We start from the raw sequence: 20315 nt of genomic DNA on the forward strand, positions 1-20315 counted from the left end.
ATGTCTTGGAAGCTGCTCTGCCTTTTTCCAAATTTAGGTCCGGCAGTAATACAGTGGCTTTATATGTATATATATATATATATATATATATATATAAAAATAAACAAACCAATGCCAACATCCTTGCAGGATTCATTTCATTTTCATGAATCTTTTATTACTCTTACCCTTACTTTTATTACTCCGAATGAGCAATATGGTTAATAATTAATAGAAAATGAATAGATGTCAGGGAAGTGTGCTGGTTTGTGGAATCTTCACACGTGCATTGAACAACATCAGCTGAGGTGAAGAAAACCTCTGACCTGCATCCTAAGGCGATCTCCTGACAGTCCACGGTGTCCCTCGCCACAGCCGTAGGCGCAGCCCAGAGACTTGACTATCTTTATCAGCATGGTCAGAGCCAGGCGGTGGGTGCTGAGGCTGGAGCCTTCTTCCTGTTCAAAGCAAACAAACACACAGTTTCACGTAGATATAATTAGACAGTCTCTACATTAATAATGTTTCCAACACACTTACAAATACACAGTTACAACAAACCTTTTTATCGTTGTCTTTGTTATTCTTCACATCATCCTTGCTCCCGTGCCCACTGCCTCCACCACTTCCTCCTCCTCCACCTCCACCTCCATCTCCCCCACCCCCTGCTCCCGCACCTGGAACAGCTCCACTTCCCTGTGCACCTCCAAGGCCCTGAACAGCAGTGTCTTTGGCTCGTGCCTCCTGGTTCTCTTTGTTGTCAGGCTTGGATAGCTTCTTACCCATGCCAGGAACCACGCCTAGCTGCAGCAGGCAGTCAATGATGTTGAGGGCAACATCACAGATCCTTGAGCTGATGTCATGGCTGAGAACAGCATATAGAGCTCGCAGGACAGCCTGGAATTATAGGGGAGCGAACAAGGTTCAGGAATGGAGTTATAACTGCTATTATGATTTGCAAAAGATAAATAAATAAATAGTAATAGTAACATCAACTCATTTGCTGTTTCACCGAATGACTCAACACTCACAGTGAGGTCCAACATGCCATTCTTCAGCACAAAGTTATTGGTGCCCTCAATGTTCTCCCCTTCTTCCAGACAGGAGTAGTTTATGCAGGAGTCAGTGAGACTTCGTGGAAGGTTGGTACAGGCCAGCGGTTCGACAGGGATCTCAGGGACTGCTACAGGGTTGCACAATTTCTTCATGTGCTCTGTAAAAAAGTCGGCGTAGCCTACGTTGAAGGACGCCACTGTAGTGTTAAATGCTGCCATGGTGATGGTGGAGATCTGAGATCGAACTGTAGGTGCCAGAGAGAGGGACATGGTCATATATTTTCATTACAGTATTTTTTCCTAATGTTAAACTCTTTGGTCATTGTGGAGCATGAATAATGCGTAAAGTGAAAGACGGGAGGAAAACAGTTTAATCTGGTCTTTAAAAACAAATGCAATGCCTTAAACTAAATGGATATATGAATTTTAAATAATTAACATCATAAAAAAAAAGACTCAAATCACTATAACTATGGCAACATTATATATTATAGTAGCATTGTGTGGAGTCGAGTCTACAGCCAGTACTGTTATTAGTATGTAAATTAGCATCATCACTACAAAATTATTGTTATATAATTCTGTCCTGTTTCTGCTCTGCTAAACAAGCATCAAAGGAGCCAGCAGCAACTATTCTCCATTTATTAAAGCTGATGGATGGTAATGTGATTGTAGACATCTTATAGCCATTTTTAATTATTTTGGTTTTGTTTTTAAAAGGTTTGTGTTTAATATTTAACCTTGAACTCTATCAGCCATTCTAGGAGCTACACAAGGTTTTTCTATCACCTTGATTTTGACTTTTTTCACTGCTGTTTGCTGACTTTAAAACTGCTTTTCTTTTCCAGACAGTACCCAGCCCTAACATATCATGCTGATAAACTGTGATGTATGAATAATAGTCAAAATTTTATATTGTGTAATTAGTATCTGTACACATTTGCTTAAGAAACTTTTCTAAGTGCTGTATCTATATATGTTTTTAAGGTAGCTATGGTTTTAGGATTGAATCAACATCACGCAAACTGGAACACACAGTATTTCTGCCTTCTTCTTACCCTCTTTGACAGTGTTATCACTGTGGCTATTGGAGTGATCGGGCATGTCTCTGAGCAGAGAGTGGTGGGAATGTGAGTGTTTGGCGCTTAGGCTGTCAGCGTCTGCAGCAGTATCTGTGCTGCCCCTCCGAGTGAATTTGCCTGGAAAGCAAAAGACACAAAGATCTGAACACATGCACTTAAAACAGCAAGCTGACTTTACTAAAAGATACACCTGTACCAGTATCATCAACATTTGTGATTTTTGTCTAGTTAGGAGCACCAGGTTTAGCATAATGAATGGGTGACAGTTAATTGATAATGTGATAATTTTTAAATGTCACCAGGAGAATAATAATAATAATAATAATAATAATAATAATAATAATAATACATCTTTGCGCCTTGAGAAAATTTCTATCCCATTACTTTGAGAGAGCTAATAAGGCATACCAATGTTAATGAACTGACCTAATTCACTAGCTGACAGCTAGATACAGACTAAATCCTGTGACTCACCAAATGGGAGCTTAGGGGAGAGGAAGCAAAAGTGTGTACCAGTGACGTACAATCTATTCTCATTATAAACAGCCCTCTGCCTACCCATGATGGTGGCCTGCCAGCCCCCACGGTCCAGTGCACGGCGATCATCGCCCAGGCCAGAGAAACTTCCGAAAGAAAAGGTGCTGCGAGTGGGTGAAACATCCAAGTGGTCGTCGTGGAGCAGGAAAGGAACCCCCATGCGACGCTGACGCTTCTTTCCTGTATGATGGAAGGGGATAGAGCCCTTCCTCTCCCGATCCTCACGACGGTTCTTAAACTAAAACAAAGACCCACATTCTGGTGTGCGGCTTACATTTTCTTATGTAATTTTTGTTTTCTCCCCAGTGTCAGTTATAATAAATAAAATAATAATAACGTTTTAGCACTGACAGAAGCCCATGTATGTCTGACCTTCTTGAAGATGTTCATGCCCAGATCAGAGGACAGGTCAGGGACTGCCTGTCGACGGAGGTTGGTCAGAGACACCTTTGCGAAGGTCTCAGTGCTCAGAGATTTACCTTCTTCATTGCATTTCAGACTCATGTCCTGAAAAACACAGCAGAGGGCATGGTCAATACAGAATGGACATCATGAAGACTACTCCTGGTGGCAGTCTAAATTTACAAGATTACCATATAGTCTTACTACCAATACCTGGGTTTTGTGAGTGTTGACCAGTGAAGGTGTTGCAGCCACCATGGAGCTGCTGCGTGGGCGTGGCAGAGGTGTGATAAGGGGTTCAGGGGTGCGTTCAGGTCTCTCTTCCAGGATTTGTCTCAGGCGGTGTAGGTAATACATCAAGGCCCAGTGTACGCCTTCCTCTGTCCAGTGTGGCTGCAACAGGCAACGCAACACTGCCACATCAAAGTAGGTGGCATAACGTGCTCGCTGAGCCAGAGATACTGGCAGACCAGCAGGGGCTGAAATCCTGGAAAAAAGAATCAACAAGGGTGTTTGCATTCATTAAATCCTGGTATCTTGTTAATGAATTTCGAATTAACAATCCAAATCCTTTTTCTGCTCAAAGTCAAACTGGCATGGAAAAAATAATCTGTTTCTCCATTGTTAGGATAAGTGTTCATAACTTAATACCATTTAAGTAAAAAGCATTTAAATTAGTAGCGTAATCTAGTGATTAATGTATTTAAATTGATGGTTACAACACAAACAGGAACTGCCAGTGGTTAGTTCAATATCCTCGGCAATGTTACTTCTGTTTGCATCACCCAAGGCATGATGGCAACTGTAGTGCTTCAGTGACCATTTTATTCCCTCTTCATAACTGTTCCTGATGAAAGAGGAGCACACTAGAATAATAAACACTATTAAAATTATTATTTTTAACTTTAAAAATGTCTTAAAATAACTTAAAAATAACACTATTTGCGTAACTCTGGAATATGTTAATAAAGGGTGCGAACACATCCCAATCTTTAAAGGGTTTTCAGCAGAGAAGTGCAAATGACTTTGACTCAAAAAGAAATCAAATTACTTGAAAAGAGGAAAGCAACAGGTGGTGGATATTGGATGGAGACTTCAGAAGAAAATTAAAGGAAGGAAAAGACACAGAATACACGCAATTAAGAGGTACTGAAAGTGGCAGTGAGATTATACAAAACTGACAACAGTGATAAATAGTTAAACTAAGGATTACGACAAAATGGACAAAATGTAGCACAGCTGGAGTGGCTTCAGCATTTCCAATACTGCCACACAACTAACTACAAATACAACAATTACACTATCACATTGCTTTTCCTGTTATGTTATCATGTCATCAACACCCGCCACTTTGCTTCACTAATAATGCATCAAAGGAGGATGATAAACAAGGCCAGAGCCCCCCTCCAGCATCATTGGAAGAGCAGCAGGGAGAGGGAGGGCCTAAGCCTACAGTACGTGAGTCCACTATAAATAAGCTAGAATGAAGGTCAGTGGCTAGTGAGCTGCAGAGAGTATAGAGCACTGCACACTGTGGAGAAACATATTGATACCATGACAGAGGCAGAGAGAGAGAGAGACAGAGGAAGGCATTTAATCATGGCCGTTGTAATAAATGAAGCAGGAAGATACGGTCGATAGCTACATGAATCACTTTGAGAGCAGAGAGCAGAGGGAGGCTATATCACGTTTCACTGTCTAGCCAACACACACACACGCACACACACTTTGCCTACTGCTGTTGTGTCAGGTTGCCACGGAGACCAAGTGACGACAGCCACCCCAGGCTCTCTGAGAAGCAGCAGCCCAGCCCCCGATTCCATGCGGTAGGAAAGATGCAGCAAACAAGAGTTGCCATGGAAACTGCCTCAGCATCAGCAGTGCTCTGAGTGGCGCGTGATGCGGCACCATGGGATGAGTAAACTGCATTAATCACTGGATGGTGGAAATGATTGTACTTGGACAGTACAGCACAGACGTGTGTGGACTAGAAGCTGAGGATATCTGACAGTAGAAACTCTGGTGTCAATCCGTTAAAGAAAAAGAAAAGACTTGCAGTCCCAGGCAATTTTGACGGGATATTTGCAATGTAATCTACTGGTTTGTGCAACACCACCCCTTTATGAATCCAAAGAATCCAACAAATTAAAAAACTGAAATAAATTGACTCTTACAGATAATCCCGGCAAATGTCAAAATTCATTTTGCTCCATCTAATTTACATTCATCTCACTTCTCTTCCTAACCCTGCTCTCATCCTCACCACCATTTCAGCACACGGCAGATTAAAATTCCCACGACTAACACACAGAGAAAGCAATTAATCTGTCTTTGTTGAGTGTGTGCATCAAAAGAATAGGGATAAATCTCTGCCTTCCTGCATTACCACGTGACTATTCAAAAACCCTTGGTGTTTTTGTGTATGACCATATAACTAGTTTGGGGGAGGGGGGTTTGGGTTTATTTTCGTCTGCAGTCAGTTGCTTGCTGTCAGAGAAATCAGAAAAAAGCGTTGGAGTGATTTGTTTGGATGTCAGAACGTGCTGAAATGAGCAATGGATGGCTCATCATTCTCCCACACTCTCGTTCCCTCAGCCAACCATATGGGTGAATCAGGGTGGTACTGAACCTGCCATGATAAACTTAAAAACAGGAAACACCCACATAGGATGCGCAGAATGCAAATGCTTTATATAGTGAAGCACATTCATACACTTTTGCAGAATTCAAACTTGAAATATTCTGGTAAAAACACAAGGAGGTCACAAACACATGGATCTAAAGCATACAGGTGGGATTTTATCATTTCTGCATGATTATTGGAAACATAGAAAATAAAGTGATTAAAGCCAGCTGTTATTTGATGCCAACCAAGCTGGGCTCCTGCTTCATCCATCCCAAGGCAACCACAAACAAAGCCAGGAAGACACTGCCAGCCTTGCTGTAGACAGACCAAATCAAGCCAGGCCATGTCATGCCAGGCCAGGGACACTGCCAGCATTAGACATGTAGCACATTACTTCAGCATAATTACCCAGGTTATGTGGGCAAATGTCAGATGGGTCTGCTACTGATCAAGCAAGACAAGGCTTTGTATGTGTGTGTGACGACTGAGGAGACAGTACTGCTTGAAGCAACATATTGCACGGAGAAAGCAGGAGCTATTCATTTGCGCTAGCTCTTCATAAGCTAGTGGAGCGAGCTGTACTATGAGGTGTTCAGCATACATGCCGCAGGGTTAAGTGTTTAGCCATCTAATAGATGATGGCACTAGCTCTTTGTCATTGCAGGTCATTTATAAATGTCACTCCTGCACCACCATAACCCATAACAGGGTTCTTGGGTACAAGCAGACGAATAACAAATGTGTGCATCTATGTAGGCTTTTGTTTACAAAAATGGATAAAAAGAGTTTTTTTTTGAAAATGAGAAATCTTCAAATCACATATTTACAGGGAGCCAAAGCCCCTAGAGGCAAGCTAAATTTAGGCTCACATTTACATATAGGTGGAGATTCTAACACTAAACCAATTGTTTTAAAGTTTCCACTGTTATTCTATCTAAATGATATTGTAGATATAAGTAAAGCGTGGAACAATACTGTCTGTGTCATTGAGATGTTGAATTTATACTTCTAGGATGGCCTTATGATACTACTTCCATCTCCTGCTGCAACCTGAATGAACATGACATTTCAAGAACGTGTGCATGGCTAAATACTGCCTCGCTCCTTCTTTGGAGTAAATTAATTTATGGTGCTCACTTCTTCTTAGAGGGACCTTTGACCAGAGGGGGTTGTTGGGAAGGGCCACCTTTCTCGACTGAGTTACCACGGCGACAGCTCTGCTCTCCTGATGCAGGGGAGGAGGAATCCGATTGAGCAGCTTCGCAAACCACCTGGAAGCCCTGTGGGTGAAAGAGACGGACACTAACTAGAGATGGATAGATACACAGGCAGAAAGACAGAAGACCGACAGTTCCTGGTAATTAAAGGCTGTGAGGTTGGAGTGACATTTCTGTTTTGACCCTGGCTAACCATGCTAATGCTCCCGGATGGCTGGTGCTAATGAATATTAGCAGCCAGCCCCAGAGAGAAGGTTGAAAGGGGGAGGGGAAATGCCATAAAATCTTGCCTGAACACATTTAATCAACAGGGGAAGCAAAATCTGACAAGATCTGAGCTAATGTTCACTCACCATGGGACCCGGGTTGCCAGATCCACAGGGGCTGCACTGGTTGTTGACTGGGGAGTTCCTCTTTGCTGTTGAGGCAGCAGAACAGATTACATGTCTGACTTACTGAATTACAATTATATAAAACACATTTACTATTATTTGTTTGTCTGCGAGTGACATTTTTCACCTGTCACAATGTTTCTGACAGGTTTGATGAGTGCAGTAAAGGCAGGGATGTCAGGTTGGCGGTGCTCCCACATTGGCTGCCATATTACCAGACCACTGGCCAGTCGAAAGGTCAGGTCTGACTCCTTTAAAAAAACATTTCTTTTTATTGTGCGTGTGTATATTTTTTAGCTATCCATATTATTATGGATAGCTTTCCTAGAGAAAGCCATCATTTGTGATAGAGCTGACATTGGGTATTGTTTGTGTATCTTGGTATTCTAAGTTATGACAGTCTAATCAAAGGCTTTACATGCTTGTATCACGAAATACACACCTTTATCCTATGGATAAGTGGAGCAAACAGGAACACAAACAACTCAACAGTGGCCATACTCTTGTGGAACAATTTGGTACGTGCATGCTCATCCTCCTCCAGCAGGGAACTGCTGTGTTGCGGGCCCGACCCTCCTAGGGCTGAGCCGGAACACGAGTCAGGAGCTCCTGGGGAGGAACCTTGATTCCCCACAGGCTGGAGGAAGGCACTACTGCTGCTGCCCCCAGACCAGCCATGGCCCAGACTGGGCTCGTGGTTGCACTCCTGGGCAGCATCCAGCAGCATCCAGTGGAGTGTGTGGAGCAGCTTGGTCTCAGCCACACCCAGCTTGTCCTGGTGGCCTGTCAGAGGTCAAAGGTCAGGGGTTAATTTTAAGTGCTGCTAAGTGAGGTGATGAATGGCACTATGAGATGTGTCATGCTTTATATTTTTAAGTCAGTTTTGTGTTTGATGAGTCAAGATCTTCAGAACAAAACAAAATATGCTAATGGAATTATCCTTAGTTTTTTGCCTGATATGATTTTATTACAAACAAAACATGACATAATATTGAAATAAAACAAACTCTGTCATATAGAGCTGACAATATACAGTTAAATAAAACAAACACTGTCATATAGAGCTGACAATATACAGTTAAATAAAACAAACACTGTCATATAGAGCTGACAATATACAGTTATTAAAACGGAGAGGTTAAAGTGATAATTATTTGCTGCAGCCCCATCATCAATTATATTAACCCCAGACCTTTTTTCAGATTTATTATGTAATTACTTAATTATTATCCTAGTTATTACATATCATTAGTTTATGATATTTGTGTCAGTTGCCTTTCTGTATATTTACTTACAGCTGATATGACTCAGAAAAAAACATTTCATTAAAATGTTTATTTCTTTGCCATAATGAAAAAAACTCTGATGTGCTGGCTAAAGGCTGTTCAGTATCTGTTTGAAAGAACATCAGTTTTCTGTTTTGTTGAATGAGGATAACCTGGATAAGGCTGTCAACTCAATGCCTGAAGCTGTAGTAATGTGTGTCCTGTGTGTCCTCACCCAGCTTGTTCCTGTTAGACAGCAGGATGGAGGTGCAGTGAAGTACATGAGGCAGGGCTGCCTGGACGAGCTCCCAGCGGGAGATGCTCTGGATGGCCTCTGACAGGGCCGGCGACAGCCCGTGGAGCTTGTTCTCAACCAGCACCCGTTCAAAGGACTGGGGAGGCAGCCAGAGAAAAGGAAAAAGAGACATCATCCAGAAACTAAAGCCTCTTTCTTTGACTATCTTAATGTCTCTTATGGCCCCAAGCAAGGCAATGCCTGTGGGAAAGACAGTGGCAGCTCTGTTTAGATCCAAAGGGATCTGGAGAAGTGCCATTATGGATATGAGTTTTCAAAGGTCTGGCTCCTGGGTAATAGGAGGAAACAAGGGGAAAAACTAATTTGCTAAATGTAAAATCAAGAGTCCACTTGATTTGCAGGTGCATTAAGGTATAAACAGATTACTGCTGGGGGGGTGATTATTTTCCATCATCGAGCACTATGAAATATGAAATGACTTACCACACAGGATGCTTCATACTGTTTACCCAACTTTGGACGCAGAAATGCACTGAAAAATACATTCAAACGTGATGTTAAGTTATGTTTTCAGAATTAACATGCTGTACATGACAGTTTGCACAAACATTACCAATTAGCAAAAGCAAACCCAGGGACCACTGCGTGTCTTCGGTCTACTTCTGTAAATTCTTAGTACAGGTGTGACATCATAAAATCTGCATCCGAGTCTATTCACAGTTAACATCTTGCAAAAACATGTAGACTAGCCCACCTCCCTCCCTTTAAAACAATGAAACCGGTGAACTGGCACACGCACTGACACGGTTTCCCATTGACGGGTTGAATTATTATAAAGCCATCTATTTTAGTACATGACAGGACTGCGTGTGCCTTTTCGTGTAAGAGGCAGCTTCTGCCACAGCTGCTGTCAAATCCTTGATCCTCCTTATTTTCGGCAATGACAAACACCTGTTATCTATTTTCACAGACGTGCACACCAACCTGGTTTGCCTCCATAGGAAGGTCTGAATTGGGAACGGTATTCCCTTCCCGCACTCTGGCTCGTTATCGTCCAAGCTTTTCCTCTTCACCATTTTGACCGGACCTGCCTGCGTGCGACCACCGGGACGCGCAGCAGCTGCCGGCTCTGTCCAGGTAACCAGCGAGCCGCCCTCACGACATGATTGGGTTCGTCCTGCGTAAAATGGCTGCAAGTGGCGGTCGATCAGTCGGAGGCAAAAGAGATAGAGAGAGAAAGGGGGAGAGCAGGGGGATGGATGGATGGAGGGTGGGGGAGACGGAGACGGAGAGAGCGCTCTGATTTCATCACCTCCTCCGCCGGACAGCGACAGTTGATCGGCGTCCTAAATCATCGGCGGCGGAGCTTAAAGACGCAGTGTGGAGCCGGGCCAGATGTTCGGATGTGTGCGGGGAAAGAAATGCGACTGACACATCCACCTGCGGTGACAACACACTGAAGTGGTGGTGGTGGTGCATTCCCACGATCATCCTCCCACCTAAATATCAACAGGTTAGTCAATAACCCAGACGGACAGCCTACAGCTGGAGAAGTATAGAGATTATTTTATTAAGTGAATGTAATAATAATAATATGACGTTTATATCATTGTCAAAGTGCATTTTAAAGATCAGCAGTATAAACACGTATTTGTGAAATTATTATCACTGAAGCAGTGGAAGGTGCTGATACTGATCTTTAGCACAGTGCAGAAGTTTATATACGTTTTCTTTGTAAAATCTACTAAATAACGAACAAATAAACTGTTGACTTCAAGTGTAAGCAGACTTGTACTAAAATTAAACTATACTTCAAATTATACTGAAACACAAAAAGGGCTAACTTACCCAGGTATTTTAGCATTTAGCTTCCATAATTTGGAGGCTTCATAAAACGTTATGGTTAAGAATGAAGCAGCAGGAGCCAATATATTGACATTTACGCCAAACATATGTTTACCTCCATAATTACATAAGGCTAGTAACCAAACAGCAGCTTTCACACCCTCTTAAATGTGCAGGTTTTACATCACTGTGACATTTTGGTTTAGTCTAAGTTTGAACAGCTGCTAGCTTACTGAGTCCCACATGGGGTTACTTTCAATTACTGCTTACAGCCCACCGCTCCAACAAGGTACCGTTAATTCTAGTGTAGTTGTAGACATTTAAGGTTAAACATGACACGTTAAACTTGTGAAATGTAAGTTAAAGTAACATTATAGAGAAAAAAATGGCGTTAAGGATGTAACAGAAACAGTGTACTGTTAGGTTAACACATTTTTCGCACCACAGAAACACGTGTTACTCCCTGTAAGACGTATAAGTAAATATTCAGTAAAATCTTCGACAATATCTTTTGCATAAATAGTTTTTATAAAAAATACCACACGTTACTTTACTTTATGTTGTGTTAGCTAAACATGAAGCAAGCAGTCATTAGCCACCTCGCCGTTAGCTAACTAACTTAGCGAACTAGCTAGTCTTACTTTAGCTTAGCTAACAGCTGACTTAAGCTAACTCAAAAATCAGAAAACCAGATTGCCCGACTGCGTCCAAATCTCTCCTCTCTCCACTGCAGGTTAAAAATATCACGTTATATCTCGTTTGTTGACATGGTAAAAAACCGAAGTTTAAAAAGGTGCTAAATTTGTACCAGTTTATTTCTTAGACACGACCTGTAAATATCATGGAGTCTCCGCTGGCTGCCGAGCAACTGCACTTGACCATGCTAGCTAGCGCTAGCTTTATCATAATCTAGCTAATTTTGGAAACTGCTACAAGCAGTAAAATACACAATTGAATCGGACTCATTGCCTTTATTATCTAACTGTAGTCGTGTATGAAATTATGTATCCACAATTATTACATTATATTAGTTATTAAATTAAGCTCTAATAACACCACCAACAACCTGTAGCCTGTAGCTAGCTAAATCCCACTAGCTAAAACAGTAAGTGCAACAGTTTGGTTAATAAATACCAAAACATTTTAACCTCTGGTTCCATGAAAACATTTGCTCCTGTGTCAAAAACATGTTTTACACAATAAAAGCAGAATAGTAAATCTATCGATCATAAAAACAACCTGCAGTTTCTCTATATTGAACAGAAATGTGTGGTGTACATAAACCAATCACAATATTTTGGAGAATAGAAACAAGAGGCTACAATGAACCTGTTTTTATTTTCTTTATTTGCGTTGTCATCATCCTGTAGTAGCATTTGTCATCAGTAAGTCTGAAACACTGGAAACTGTGCACACATCTACATGGTCTTTTAAATACACTTACACAGGCAGAGAGGGACTGGGCAGCAGGGAGCTGAGGATACAGGAAGCACAGAAAAACACTGGAGGGGTCATAAACATCAGGGGAAGAGAAGCAGAGGGAGCCAGAGGAGTTTCACAATGGTAAGCGGAGAAAATGCTAGAACAGCTGTTCTGTTTTCAATCTTTTTAAAAATGAATTCCACCAGCTGCGAGTTGAGGACTCCTTCCATTCTTTGTCGTTTCTGTGTCAATCTTCTGCAGAGTTACTGGTTCAGTCGCACAAAAGAGCCAGCTAGCTGCTTTTCATATAAAGCTTCATCCGTTCCACTTGTTTCACAAACCACACAAACCTTTTTGCCCTTATACAAACGTTGAACAAGGTCTCTGCAAAGGGGGAAACCTCACCAGAGCACGAGGAGCCTTTTTTAGGCTCTGGCCTTGGCGTAGAGACACTAGACGGCACCCTGCCCATTTGCACTCACACTAAAAAGTTTAAGATTTCTCCAAATAGATCTACTGTAAATCCAAACAAAAAGAGCAGCCCATTGGTTTGCAAAAAAGGACAAAAAATAAAAACTATCGGTAAGCTCGCCTTTTAAGCACTGGACTCGACATAACTACAGTGGTTATCCACATTTAAGTGCTAACAAGCCAGTGCAGCCACAGAGACGTACAAAACTGTAACAACTTCCACTACAGTGACATATATATATAAAAAGAAAATGTAACAAGAGAGCACGATTTATCCAACAATTCAGCACACGTCAGGAAATGATAATATTAAAATCCAACCAACAAACAAACAAACAAAAAAAAAATCACGTCATGTCTCAAAATGTCACATTTCAGCCGACATGCTCATCATCCATTCTTTAGTAGGTACAGTTACGCACCATGCTTCTGTTTGTTAAGTCTCTCACACAGTTGTATCTTTAAGACTAGTGTCAATATCTAGTAGGCTATTTATATCTTGCATTCAGTACCATATAAATTCTGAATGGACGTTATGCAGTCCCCGTACGAGTGGAATGTGATGCTTTTCATGCTAAAATCACTGTACAATCATAAAAGAGACGGAGCCTTCTTAGACACATCCACTCAATCTTTAGCATTCAGTCAAATGATGTAATAACCTAAGAGCAAAACAGAAAAGTCCATGTGTCAGAGAAAGCAGAGGAATGAAAAACAAAAGAGTAACTAGGCGCTTCTCTTTTAAAGGAGTGAATGAAGACTCATTGTTGAATTCAGTTTTTAAAATCCCACTAAAAGGGCTGAAAGGGTCGTTGGTGGTCCAGACAGTCAAATGTGTGGGGGGTCATGTTGCAGTGAAGGGCTCTGGGAAAACATGGATGTTTATGAGTGGATAAGACTGATGGGAAGAGGAGTAATGGTGTTGATTTATTTTATTTCTTTATTTCTTTATTTAATTTTTTTGAGGATATCCAAAGGGGAGGCAACGAGCTCATAAGCCCTGCTTGGCCAGGGCAGCGGTGACATCCTGGGCCAGTGTGGAGAGCTGGGGCGACTCCAGGAGGTTGATGCTGCCTGCGGAGGACAGGCGAGGGGAAGTGCCTCCCGTCTCGACCCCGGGAGAGTGAGTGACAATGATTTCTGCACCGTGGTCCACCCGGGCTCTGGCTGAGTCCCGGAAGGTCAGCTTGTGGCTCTCGATCTGGCACAAAGAGAGTTTAGGTCAGGGTTGTTTGGTCTTTCTTATATTTACAGGAAACCAACAGTGACAGAGAATTTTGTGTGGACAAAACATTTGTGTGCAGCTCTTTACCATAACATTGCCCCCTCCAGGAGTGTGAGTGGCATTATCCAGGGAGCCGACCTTGGCGTAGGCCTTCTCTTTAAAGTCCAGCTTCACATTCTCAATTCGCACGTTGCCTCCCCCTGGGAACAAGACAGCAAGGAGGAGAAGAAAAGAATCCAACCCACAGGGCATCACTCACCTGCAGGCAAGCATTTCTCCTAAGCTAGGCTCAGGGCAAAGAATTTCAGTCTGCAGACTGCAGTGCACCTAAAAAACGCTACTGTATACTCCAACCTCTTCTACTTACAATCTGGACTTTTTGGACTGATTCAAACTGTACAGACACTGTCATATATGGCTGGGTGATGTAGTTGAAATTATTATCCTTATATTGATAAGGATAGTTTTCTATACTGAATAACAATACTGTTTGTAAAGTCACTGTAAAATAGTCAGTCATTTTTATTATTATTATTATTAAATATGCAAAACAAAAGCCATAGCTACACATTTCTATTAGTCTTCTTTGTGGTTTAGCTCAACAAGTAATTCAGTATTACAGTGTCAGCCCTATCATATGTGCAACTCCTGCACTGTATTAAATAATTACGGTGCCACTTGAGATTTTTATTTTGCTAAATTCAGATTTGAGCTCATGAATTCTCAAACTCTTTCTCACAATTTAGTGCTTCATAGGTTGTTTTTGCTCATTATATGTTACTTCATATAGCTAAGTTAAAATATCTCGGGCTATACAATACCTGGCTTGTGGTGGATGTTGGACATGGAGCCACATTTAGAAGTGATGTGGCTCAAGTCGATCTTCTTGGATTGGATCTGGATCTGTGGGTGGCAGCACAGTGCACATATTATTCCCTGTTTACTAGACAGAAAAATTGTGGGAAAACTACGGTTAGTGTACTGTGTACGAACACAGTGGTGAGGTGGAAGCTACGATGTAACAGACACTGAAGAGAAAGCTGATATGTGATGGATTGGAGTCAATCCAATGATGGATTGGATGGACTCCACCATTGGAGTCCATGTAGTAAAGTTACAAATCTGCCGTGAGATGACACAATGTGATTCTGTGGATGAAGGCGGATTAAGTCAATCAACGTTCGTCCACACGACACACACAAAGATGCTGCTGGCACTTCCCTGGGGAGAGGTTAACATGAAAGCAAGCAGTGACAACACAGACATCAAACAAACAGAACACAGCCACTACGTGACGCCACAGGGAGCAGGTGCTTCAATTAAACTTTATTGTCCATGGGTGATATGAATTAGAGGGAAAGCAAACAGTGTTAAAAAGACACGGTGGCAGGAGTGTTTAGGTTTTATTTGCTATGCAGAGACACTGTATGTTGGGCCTCAGGCAAATAAAAACATATTTATGGTGCAGATGCTTGATGAAAATGAAACTCTGAGGCACAAAACACAGTTAAAATGGAATAAAATACTCCACAAGTACAAGTCACGAACACTTTTCTGCCAAGATGTAGAGGTGTATTCAAACGACAGACTTGTGAATGTGTATGTTTGTGTGCTTTTCTGCGGCGTCACTCACGTTTCCACCGCCTGCTGTGTGCTGGATTTTATCCAGGGAGCCACATTTTGCCTGAATGTGGCTAAAGTCCAGTTTAACGCTTGGAATCATGACCTGTGAAGGAAAGGGCGACTTTTTTAATAAAAAAGCGCATACACTGAGGGCTTTCTAAGACCACGCCCCCCTGCTGTCGCTCCAAATAATCCTGTAAAAGTGTCCCAATTTTAAAACCACGACCTCTCAGTCTGTCAGCACTCACTTTAACACAGGGGCATTTGAGTTTTACGTGATCTAAGCCACAGAATACAAACTAAAGTGTTTTATAGGTGGAGGTTTTTGCAGGGATAAAGGCACATGCAGCACTTGTAGTGCTGTAATCCATCGAGTCTTGAACTCCCTGTTTTAAAAAGAGTTGTTATTACAGCCTGAAGCAGCCTGAAAGTGTTTAATTCCCAAGTGCAACATCCACTATTTGTACAGGTAGTGAGGACAAAAAAATCATAAAGTAAAAACAAGAAATATTCTTATATAATATACTTCCTTGAGGGAAATAGTGGAGGTTACATCTTGGTTGATCAAGATGTACTACAGATGTAGTGCATTTTGAAAGTAAACTTGTTTTTCAGCTTGACTAAAACAAGTAGCAGACAAACAGATGGGCAGACAGATGAACATATAAAAGTAGCATGAGAGCCAGATGGAAAGAGAAAGGAGAAAGCAGAGAAAGAGAAAGAAAGAAGAAAAGCGTACATACATTGCCTCCTTTGGGCACGTGCTTCAGATTATCCTTGGAGCCGCACTTTGAATGAACATGACTGAAGTCCACCTTCTCGTGTAAAATTTGCACCTAAAACAAAATTGAATGGAAAAAAAAGGAAACACTATATGTGCCTCATTTAATTAGGTCAAGTGTGCAATGAGTGATCAATGTGTCTTTACATACATTTACATTTACATTTAACATGGATTTACACTTACACGCTTTTCTTTGTACTATTGTGAATACAAATCATTTGGGGTGGGTTTCTGCAGTATTTGTGAGAGCACAGATTGCCGAGCAGGAGCATCAATGACAAGCTTTAAAAAAACAGTGATAACGCTTCTGCCTCAAGCACAAATATGTTCTGTAAAGTTCAAAATCACCACAGTGATGATATAATGGACAGCCACAAACACTCACTGGCTCATTGTGTACATGTACTTCTAATTTCTTCAGGCTCTACACTAACTGGTTCCTTTATCCTGTTGCAGCACAGACCAACTGCAAGGTCAATCAATGACAAAGCACCTGCAAAAGCATCAACTATTTTAATGAGTCTTTACCATCATTTACGTCATTGCTAGTTTCTTGATATTTAAACATTGTTTAGTTTGTGTTAAAGTTAACTGAGCTTTAGAAATGTGTGACAGACATTTGTTTTCCCTAAATGGTTAAATGATTGATGTGTGTCAGCCCAGTAATATGTTTTATGCAACAGCTTTATTTTAAAATCTACAAGTCTATGTGAGAGCAATGTGACACATTAAAAACAAAATTCGAGCTGAAACTTTCTTTATCTATTAATATGCAGATTATTATCTCTGTTTGGTATATAAAACCTTCATTACACCTACCATTACAATTACAATTTACTATTTTATATAGACCAATCCAAACTCATAAACTAAAACAAACATAACAAGGCAGGAAATTAATGTTTGTAACGTTAAAATAAACATCAAGGCATCATTTAACTATAAATATGACAAATATAATTTTATCTTATATAAATTTAAGAAACATTTCCTGCTCCAGCTCAGCATCTTGGTAGACAGATGCACGTCTACTAACTAACATATAAATACTTTTTTAATTAAAAACAACAACTACAGAGCTCCAGTAGACCAGACTATGCTCCACTTAACCTGCTGTGCTGCTCCTCCAAGACGTGCGTCACCCAGCTTCATTAAAAATTTCTGCCCTTATGTCACATTTCTCCCCAAAGAGGAAAGGAGAGCTGGCAAAGTGACAACGACTTGCTTCCTCCTCCATATTTCACTGGGGTTAATGAAAAGTCTCACCTCTGTAATACTCCGGGAACATTAAGACTGGCCGTTGCCTTGGTTATGTGATTAAAAATTCACAGTCCATTAGTCCACCACACATCTGTTACACCCCAAAGACAAGACAAAGACAAAAGGGATCTATGCATTCTTTCATTTCCATCCAGCATATAACTGTATGCTTTTAGTTTTGTTTCTGTCAGTTTTATTAGAGGAATTAGAGGCAGTGGGCAAAAGGAAAAAAGGCTTGGTATGCTCTTTTTTCTTTTATGGAAGACTGAAGTGACATCAGCGGTAATTCAACTTGAGGGTCTGAAGCTTGGCCGACCTGCAACTAAAATTTTTTTCAAGCAATCCTTTCCAGTTCTAGAGAAGCAGGCCGCTAAACCTGGGCCATGTGGGGTTTATAGAAAGCGACTGTTGATATGTGAGGTGATATATTTTTATTCTGGATACTTGAAACAACTTGTTAATAAGTAATTTCACCCGCTTGCAATTATTAATAGTCAGAACCAGAGGGAAAATCCTGCAAGGTAGTGACGGAAGCAGCTCTCCAGGGCAAATGAGTCTGCAGGTTGACTGCTCCCCAAAGGTATAAAGTCTTAAGAGGATAGCTGTTTTTAAATCTTGTTATTTTTGGAAAGATAAACACATGACGCTTGTGGTACAGCTAAAGCTTCAACATGGGAGAAATTTGGGAGGAGGAAGGGAGAGGGAAGACATAGGGAAAGTCAGAGGAAGAGTCCAGAGGCAGCCGATGAGGGTTCATCCAAACTGATGGAGATGACAACAGACAGGGAGAGGGCAGAGGACAGTGAGAGGAAGAGGAAGCAGACATGGAGAGATGGCACGGCAGGGGTTCAGAGGCAGACCAGAGTGTGAGTGAAAGTGAAATCAGAGAAAAAGACTCACAAGTAACAAGTCCGCTAGAAACAACAACTGGATTTCACATACCCAAACACATGCACGTCAACAATCCTTTCTGCTGTGTTTTTAATGTGTTCCCATTTCTATTTATATGTATTTAGCATCTTTTAACAGCACAATGTAACACTTTAAAACACAGTATACTGAGGTCATTTTTAAAATTAATATTCTTGCGTGATTTACATTTAGTATCAAGAGATGATGACTTTGTAGTTTACACACAGTGGAACCTAACTTTGTCCTTTACCGCCTCCGTGTGTCAGACAGAGGGAACTGCTGAAATCTGTAAAATTTGAAGAACTTCGCAGTCAAGAAATTATGTCAGAACTGGTGTCAGTGAAATACGTAATCACATTCTTTTTCCCATTCATTCAATTAACATTGCATTGGGTTTCTATAAAGTTGTCTCTCCCTGCGTGCTGCAAACATTTCCTGCCAGAGTGACACAATGATTAGATTCTTTTCCCCTCAGTTGGACCATAAACCTCTTGCTATTATCGCAAGAGGTTTGCCCTCTAACACATGACACCAATTGTGAGTCCTTAGTTAAACAACATTAAGTTCCAGCAGAGGCCTTTTACCTGTCCGCCTTTTGGCTGATGTTTAAGGTTGGATGTGGAATTGATCTTTGACTTTACATTCTTCAGGTCAGGAAGGGGCTGATTGACAACCTTCAGCTGCCGCTGGACAGAGGATGGCGACTTGGGAGGGGTTCGGATCACTGCCACCTTCTTCTCCTGGAGGACACTGAAGGACTTGGGAGTGTGGCTGCCAGGGGTGCGGGAGCCGGGGGTACGGCAGGAGTAGCTGGGGGGTGTGCCGGGCGTCACGGCTGAGGAACCAGGGGTGGAGGCGCCACTACGGACTGATCGGGAACGTGCCGAGTCTGTACCTAGAAGATGAGAGAGGTTGGTTTAGAATGAAAAGAGGGCGTAAAGAAAAAGAAGAAAAACCCTTCCTGAAAGAACAAAAAAAGGCAAAATCACCTCCATTAGATGATAGAAAATATAGCAGAACAAAGCAGTAGAGAAATAGACATAAGAGCGACAGGTGTATGTGATCCTACGTGTCTTCCTGCTGATAATGATACGGAAACATAACCCAGATAGAGCTGTCAATTTAGACAAAGCAAACAAAGCAGGTCAAACAAGAATGTTTGACAAGGAGCGTGAAAGTACACACAGGCAGGTGAAATTAATTTGATGCTGACGGCTTGTTGCTGGGATACTAGTGCAGGACCAATAGGGTTTTAGCCAACAACATGAACAACCTGTTGCTATGGCTCCCACCTGTTCCCCTGATAAGGTAACTGCAGGTCTGACAGAGCCAAGCTAACACATTTGAAAATCATTTTATCAAACCTTAACCAAGTATTTGTTAATGGCTGATGTTCACTCTTCTATAGAAAATAAGTATTTTCTTGGAGTTATTGATAAACAAAATAAAAACACTGCTAACAACTAGATGTCATATGTTGATGGTGAGGGTCTAACAGCAGCGACTGGGTGATCTACCTGCCATACTAGGGGCTCTTCCAGACCTGCTGTCCGCTCTGGAATCGGTACGGATCGCTTTGAGACAGGAGAGGACAAGGAGGTGGAGGGAAACGGGTTGCAGAGAGGAGCAGGACAGGGAGTGGAGGATGATATGGTAAATTGTAAACAGATTAAAAGATAGTTTGGAGAGTCATTAAAATCGATAAACAGGCAATCTATTGTGTAAGAGAGGCAAACAAGCCAGAAGGTTCTACTATATGTTGTAGGTGTGTGTGCTCTCACAGGTAGGCCTGGAGGGGGTGCTGTTGTCTTCTTGCTCAGCAGCAGGGATATGGCGTGTCAGAGACTTGGCCGGCCTGGGGAGGGACGATCTCTTCTCAGGGCTGCGGTATGCTCTCTCCTGATTTAACACACACACATACCAAGTCAATACCCTGAGTACATGGACACTGGTTACAGCTAC

General features: G+C 41.7%; 2 protein-coding genes across 12 annotated transcripts in view; both read right to left on the minus strand.

Moving 5' to 3' along the window:
- LOC113164923 (protein unc-80 homolog) overlaps positions 1–10319 on the minus strand; it is a 44105-nt gene extending 33786 nt beyond the window's left edge. For all 10 annotated transcript variants that reach the window (XM_026364470.1, XM_026364472.1, XM_026364463.1 and 7 more), the window contains exons 1-14: positions 9796–10319; positions 9295–9343; positions 8791–8947; positions 7733–8073; positions 7418–7541; positions 7252–7316; positions 6819–6961; positions 3269–3542; positions 3026–3160; positions 2675–2891; positions 2093–2233; positions 1011–1279; positions 541–876; positions 306–437 (exon numbers count right to left, since the gene is read on the minus strand). In XM_026364470.1, coding sequence (XP_026220255.1) covers positions 306–437; positions 541–876; positions 1011–1279; positions 2093–2233; positions 2675–2891; positions 3026–3160; positions 3269–3542; positions 6819–6961; positions 7252–7316; positions 7418–7541; positions 7733–8073; positions 8791–8947; positions 9295–9343; positions 9796–9887 — 2475 coding nt within the window. In that variant the 5' untranslated portion in view covers positions 9888–10319. The remainder of the gene's footprint in view (positions 1–305; positions 438–540; positions 877–1010; positions 1280–2092; positions 2234–2674; positions 2892–3025; positions 3161–3268; positions 3543–6818; positions 6962–7251; positions 7317–7417; positions 7542–7732; positions 8074–8790; positions 8948–9294; positions 9344–9795) is intronic.
- Positions 10320–11985: 1666 nt separating this feature from the next.
- Positions 11986–20315, minus strand: part of LOC113164054 (microtubule-associated protein 2-like) — a 51690-nt gene continuing 43360 nt past the window's right edge. Inside the window, exons 10-17 of one of the 2 annotated variants that reach the window (XM_026363155.1) lie at positions 20135–20252; positions 19871–19927; positions 18938–19248; positions 16141–16233; positions 15408–15500; positions 14596–14677; positions 13862–13974; positions 11986–13750 (exon numbers count right to left, since the gene is read on the minus strand). In XM_026363155.1, coding sequence (XP_026218940.1) covers positions 13541–13750; positions 13862–13974; positions 14596–14677; positions 15408–15500; positions 16141–16233; positions 18938–19248; positions 19871–19927; positions 20135–20252 — 1077 coding nt within the window. In that variant the 3' untranslated portion in view covers positions 11986–13540. The remainder of the gene's footprint in view (positions 13751–13861; positions 13975–14595; positions 14678–15407; positions 15501–16140; positions 16234–18937; positions 19249–19870; positions 19928–20134; positions 20253–20315) is intronic. The other variant, XM_026363154.1, reaches the window with a different exon arrangement.

The sequence above is a fragment of the Anabas testudineus genome, chromosome 2, assembly GCF_900324465.2.
Source record: "Anabas testudineus chromosome 2, fAnaTes1.2, whole genome shotgun sequence".
In the NCBI taxonomy this organism is placed as follows: Eukaryota; Metazoa; Chordata; class Actinopteri; order Anabantiformes; family Anabantidae; genus Anabas; species Anabas testudineus.